Here is a 5,810-nt window from a genome sequence, read left to right as displayed (position 1 = left end):
TTTTTTTTTTTTTCCTTTTCCTTCTCTCCCTCTCTTTCTCTCTCTCCCCTCCCCTCTGTCAGGTGACTTTTTAGCATTAGAAGCTAATGAGCGTGGATGCTCCGGGGATCCCAGTGATGGACCCTGCCGCACTCTCCCGGCGGAACACGGCGCTGAGATTAGTAGAGTTGGCGGGGGCTCCGCGCCGCCACCAGCAGCACCCCCTGCCGAGCAGGACGGGCTTCCCGGGCCTCGCCGCGCAGCCTCGCGCCACGGCCGCCCACCCGCGGCCACCCGCCGCCGAGGCCCGCGCGGGGCTGCAGTCGCTCCGGCCAGAACACATGGGGCACCATCCTCCTCCTCATCCTCCTCCTGAGCATCACCCCGCGGCCCTTAAGCTCAGCCCAGCCCCTCATCCCCATCACCAGCTCCACCACCACTACCACCACCACCACCATCATCATCATCATCATATGGCAGGCCCGGCCGAGGTGGCCTCTAGTCAAACAGGAGCGTTTGGCCCGGCGCAGTCAACAGCAGCCCCTTACCCCGTCTCTCACCCAGCCCAGGCTCTTGCCGCAGGTAGGGACTTTTTCGTGCGCAGAGACCTGCCGGCCCCAGTCATGCCAGGGCTGACCGAGCAGCTCCCCGCTGCACGTTCTCACCACGGACTGTTTGTCTCAACAACAGGTAGCTGCCCCGGACACCATGGTCACCACCACCACTCAGAAGCCGGGAATCCCTCTCTGTTTACTGGACTCCATGAGCAGCCTCCCCATGCAGCTCCAGGTGGTCATCTAAATGGACAGATAAGACTGGGGTTACCTGGAGAAATGTACGCCAGGTCTGAACATTTCACTCAAGTACCAGCCTCCAGGACAGATGCTTTTGCTGCTTCTTCGCTTCATAGCTACGGTGGCATGAACCTGAATGTGAACCTGGCTCCACACCACGGCCCGGGGGCCTTCTTCCGTTACATGAGGCAGCCCATCAAACAGGAACTCATCTGTAAGTGGATTGAGTTGGACCAGACTCCCAAAAAAATATGCTCGAAAACTTTCAGCACNCCCAGGCTCTTGCCGCAGGTAGGGACTTTTTCGTGCGCAGAGACCTGCCGGCCCCAGTCATGCCAGGGCTGACCGAGCAGCTCCCCGCTGCACGTTCTCACCACGGACTGTTTGTCTCAACAACAGGTAGCTGCCCCGGACACCATGGTCACCACCACCACTCAGAAGCCGGGAATCCCTCTCTGTTTACTGGACTCCATGAGCAGCCTCCCCATGCAGCTCCAGGTGGTCATCTAAATGGACAGATAAGACTGGGGTTACCTGGAGAAATGTACGCCAGGTCTGAACATTTCACTCAAGTACCAGCCTCCAGGACAGATGCTTTTGCTGCTTCTTCGCTTCATAGCTACGGTGGCATGAACCTGAATGTGAACCTGGCTCCACACCACGGCCCGGGGGCCTTCTTCCGTTACATGAGGCAGCCCATCAAACAGGAACTCATCTGTAAGTGGATTGAGTTGGACCAGACTCCCAAAAAAATATGCTCGAAAACTTTCAGCACTATGCACGAGCTGGTGACTCATGTCACGGTGGAGCACGTTGGAGGACCCGAGCAGTCCAATCACATATGTTTCTGGGAAGAGTGTCCGAGAGAAGGGAAACCTTTCAAGGCCAAATATAAACTTGTAAATCACATCAGAGTCCACACAGGTGAAAAGCCTTTCCCCTGCCCTTTCCCAGGCTGTGGCAAAGTGTTTGCCAGATCAGAGAATCTCAAAATACACAAAAGAACTCATACAGGTCAGTATGTAAAGCTCTTTACTCTCTCTCTGTATTATTCAGCATACTGTTTTGCTTTGTTTTCTTTTTTATGTATCCTTTGTGTTGTTTTTGCACGCCAAGTACTTCTGGAAAATAAATTCTCAGATTTGTTTGCTTCTTTGCCATTTGCGGGAAGGAGAAGAGATGAGAAAAGAGAAGGAAAGAAAAAAAAATGAGAGCGAGAACAAATCTTAGAATTGACGTCCATATTATTTTTCTGGTTTTGCGGGAAGGCTCTTGTAGTGTTTGTTCGGGTAGATCTGTATAATATGGAGAGATATAGCTGCTATTTCTGCTTAGAAAGATTTTTTTTTCTTTGCAATTTAAAGTAGTTGGGAAAAATTGAAATCATTGTGCAAGCTCACAAATTAAAAGTGAACAATAGAAGTTACAACTTGTCTAGTCAGTTTTGACTGATGTCGCTGAGATGCTGCTGTTCTAACGTTGTGAGAATAACACAGCTGCGACCTTTTCGTTCAACAGTTTTGTTTTGGTCAGAGGGAGTTTCAAATGTTTGATCTGAATAACAGTGACATTTTTAATGAGCATTGCCATCCAGCGACTCTGCTGCAATACGGGTAGTTGAGAGTTCGGTACTCGGGAGGAAAAAAAAAAAACCATAAATAAACGAAAAGAAAAGAAAAGAAAACCTGGTATTGTTTCGCCTGTACATTTTGAAATGTTATTTGCAGTACTCTTAAGCGAAACTGGGACATGTGTCAGAAACATCTGYTTATTTTAGTTAACAGAAAGGAGAGTAACTCGATGGACGATCTTGCAAAACTATATTTGAATTCTTCCTCCCAGGAAAGCATTTATAATTAATGAAATTGCACGTAGAAAGTTTTCACACTTCCAGGAGCAGCTTGTGAAGTTGTATTAATTAGTTTAGCAGCCGGTGTTTGTAGTCTGTAGCCCTGGCTTTTTTTTTTTTTTTTTTTTTTTTTTTTAAGAATAAGAAGATAAGAAATAAGCCCTTTTTGGAAAATTTAATCTGTTCCAGTGTAGGGTTTTCCACCTCCCACCCCCTCCTCTACAGCCTTATGCACTGCTAAGGAAACTACATAATCCTATTGTAAGATCTGCTTACAGCCCAGAGATTTTTTTTCACTCCCCAGTTCATAAAGCTCCCCTTCCCCCATGCTCGATATATGGCGTGACCTTAGAGGAGTTGCAGTTTTATGATATAACGCGACGTGATATAATATGCATGACATATATACTAAATGCGTACCGCTATCGTCTAAACATAGCACAGAGATTTTACAGTAACCATCACTCGTCACCTAATTATTTTTCCATTGCTCTGTGAGTAGTTCGTCTGCGCGTAGGGGGGATGCGATAGCGAAGTTGTGCATCTCTACCATGTCCTCGGCAGCTTTTTAGAAAAGAGGGGAGCATCTCAGGGTCACCCTAAGAGCCTCCGAGCCCGCTCCGCTCCGGCTCGGAACAGGTACAGCCATTAGGCGGGAGAGCTCATCCCTTAATGACAGTGTTTTTCTTAAGTAAACAAACTTTTACTGCTCTTTAACGGCCTCACTGTTTGAAGTCTCTGAAGCAGAAAATGGTTAAATTCTGAGTGTAACTGACCTACATCAGAGAGGCAGGTTCAGGGCAAAACTGCGATCGGAGGTTGGCGTTTATTAAGCAGAATTCCCATACTTTTCCCGTTAACTTGCGCGGTGATTAATTGCTGGATTGCGAAAACTCCTGCGGGGCCTTTATGGTTCCTCCGCTTCTATTAAACGCCCTGAAGTTGTCAAAAACGAGATGTTTCTGAAATCCTAATAGAACTCGCTGCGAATTATTCATGAGGTCGGCTCCAGATTCAACAGGAAAATTATTGCCTGCTCCAATATTAATGCGGCGGCGGGTTTCCGCTGGCGGGCGGCGCGGGGCTTCCGCGGAGCGCAGGGTCCGCGCTCGCGCGCTCCCGACAACAAAAGCGGCTGCGCGGAGCTACGCGCCCGCCCGCCCGGGCCCCCCACCCCCCGGCCCCCCAAGAGAAGTTTGTAAATACCTGAATGCACGCACGGTGACGGGGGATTAGGCCGCATTTTCCAAGATGAATTTCCCTGAACAGATTTTTTTTTTTTTTGCTTTTTCTTTTTGCCTTTTTTTTTTTTCCCCACAGCTACAAGTGTGGTTTTAAAATGGCGGTTGAACCGCTACGCTTCTCCATCGCCTGCTTGAACTTCGCGCGGGTCTAGAGCACCTCCGTGCTCAGGCTGCGGAGGGAAGGACCCGGAAAATGTCCTCTCCCGGGCGGATCGCCATTCCCTCGAGGGAAAACCTGCTCTCCAAGGGGATCCTTGCAGGCACCGCGGATGGCTCCTCTCTAGCGAGGCGTCCCGAGGATGCAGCCCGGGAACGCGCTGCCCTCTTCCCGGTGCAGATCTGACTCCTTCATGGGGTTAAGTGGAGTTAAACTTTTTTTTCTTTTTTTTTTTTTTTTTTTTCCCTGACTCTCCAGAAATGGGAAGGCGCCGCAGCCCGGGTTTACCTGACTGCAGCTCACTTTGCACAACCCGAGTGCTTATGAGGACGCCCTTCCCTGGGGTCTCCTAACTTCCCGCTCGCTTGTACTACACTAATATCCCTGATTTGTTGTCTCAACTTAGATGCTGTAGGTCAAATTGTTTCCTTACGTGAAACTGTAATTAGATTATATGCGTGCGTGTGTCTGTGCATACGCACTACTGTGACCAAGAATACTCGGTTGCAGAACCCTCATGGTTTTATGAGAGACCTTATTTTTAACCTCTCCCCACCTTCCCTCTAACGCCAGTGTTTACCAAACCTTGTGCAAATGGTAACAAAGATGTGAGGCACCTTTGGTGATTATTACAGTGGAAAGGACGGAGTTGAAACGCGGAGCCACGGGCTTTCTCCCACCCACCTTGCATAAAGTGCATTCATGTGAAATATTTGGGATGCCTTCCTTTATTTCGCTGGGCTCGCAGCCGAGCACAAGGTCTGCTGCTTCCCTCAGAAAACTGGTCGTGACGAACTGAGGGGAAMCCCCCCCCAACAACAACAATATCCCAAACCAAACTCCAAAGCTTTGGCAAACATTCGAAGATATTTCGGCCATATACGCCATGATGATGATAGCAGTTGCTTTGTTTGCACTTCGTGGTTAACGTTCAGCTGTGTTTTCGTGGTAACTTCTGCTGCTATTTTTTTCAGTTAAAAAAAAAAAAAAAAAAAAAAAAAAAAAACCTATTTTCCCACTTGGTTGCTGTGGGCCATCTCTGCACCCTCGCAGGGAGGTTTTTTTATTTACCTCTTAGCAGTGACAGTAATTCAGATAGGGTTTCGCCCCGCAATGTCTGAGGCATGTTCCCCTGAAACCTTCTCCTGTATATCGTCTGCCTTGCTCAGCGCACAGAATCCGAGGTTAAACTTTCACACGACTCTAGCAACACGATTATATTTCTATTATGCTTAACGTCACTTATCATATTACCAGACAAATTAATCCCGATTGCAATTCCTTCCATGACTGAGTAGGTTCAAATGATAAAAGACTCTTACCCTCCCGACACAACCAGGCCCAGGCCTAGTCTTCTTGTTGCTGAATGCCTGTGATTTTGCACCGCACAATCACTGCCTTTTTGAAAGGTTTTGTGCTTTAGTATGGAGTAAGTAAGAGAGGGAGGGTGGTGCAGACCTTCCACAAGATTGTAATCAAGGCAAGAATGGAGCAGATGAGATGTAATTTACCCGGGTTATTAATAATATTTCCACGTGCAGCTCGGGGCAATGTGAGAAGTGTATTTAACGCAGAAATATTCCCAGGGATAAATCACTGACCGCTGTTTCCGTGGGACCCGGAAGGCTGGGCAGAGTGCGCGCTTTGTTTACGCCGAGAAAACACTTGGCGTCCAAGTTTTCCTTATCTGAGGGCTTTGTCTCTTGCACAAAACCCGCTTTGGACACGCAGGGCCGAGCAGGGAAGGGAAGGGAAGGGAAGGGAAGGGAAGGGAAGGGAAGGGAAGG

General features: G+C 48.6%; 1 protein-coding gene across 1 annotated transcript in view; it reads left to right on the top strand.

Annotated features, from left to right (window-relative positions):
• The window catches only part of ZIC4 (Zic family member 4), a 14,249-nt gene that overhangs the window by 4,872 nt on the left and 3,567 nt on the right, over window positions 1-5,810 (top strand). Inside the window, exon 2 of the mRNA XM_026040154.1 lies at window positions 1,173-1,787. Within this exon, the coding sequence (XP_025895939.1) occupies window positions 1,173-1,787 (615 nt within the window). The remainder of the gene's footprint in view (window positions 1-1,172; window positions 1,788-5,810) is intronic.

This window comes from Nothoprocta perdicaria, unplaced genomic scaffold (genome assembly GCF_003342845.1).
Source record: "Nothoprocta perdicaria isolate Ctin4 unplaced genomic scaffold, notPer1 scaffold_25, whole genome shotgun sequence".
Taxonomy (NCBI): domain Eukaryota; kingdom Metazoa; phylum Chordata; class Aves; order Tinamiformes; family Tinamidae; genus Nothoprocta; species Nothoprocta perdicaria.
This window is presented reverse-complemented; position numbering and strand designations above follow the sequence as displayed.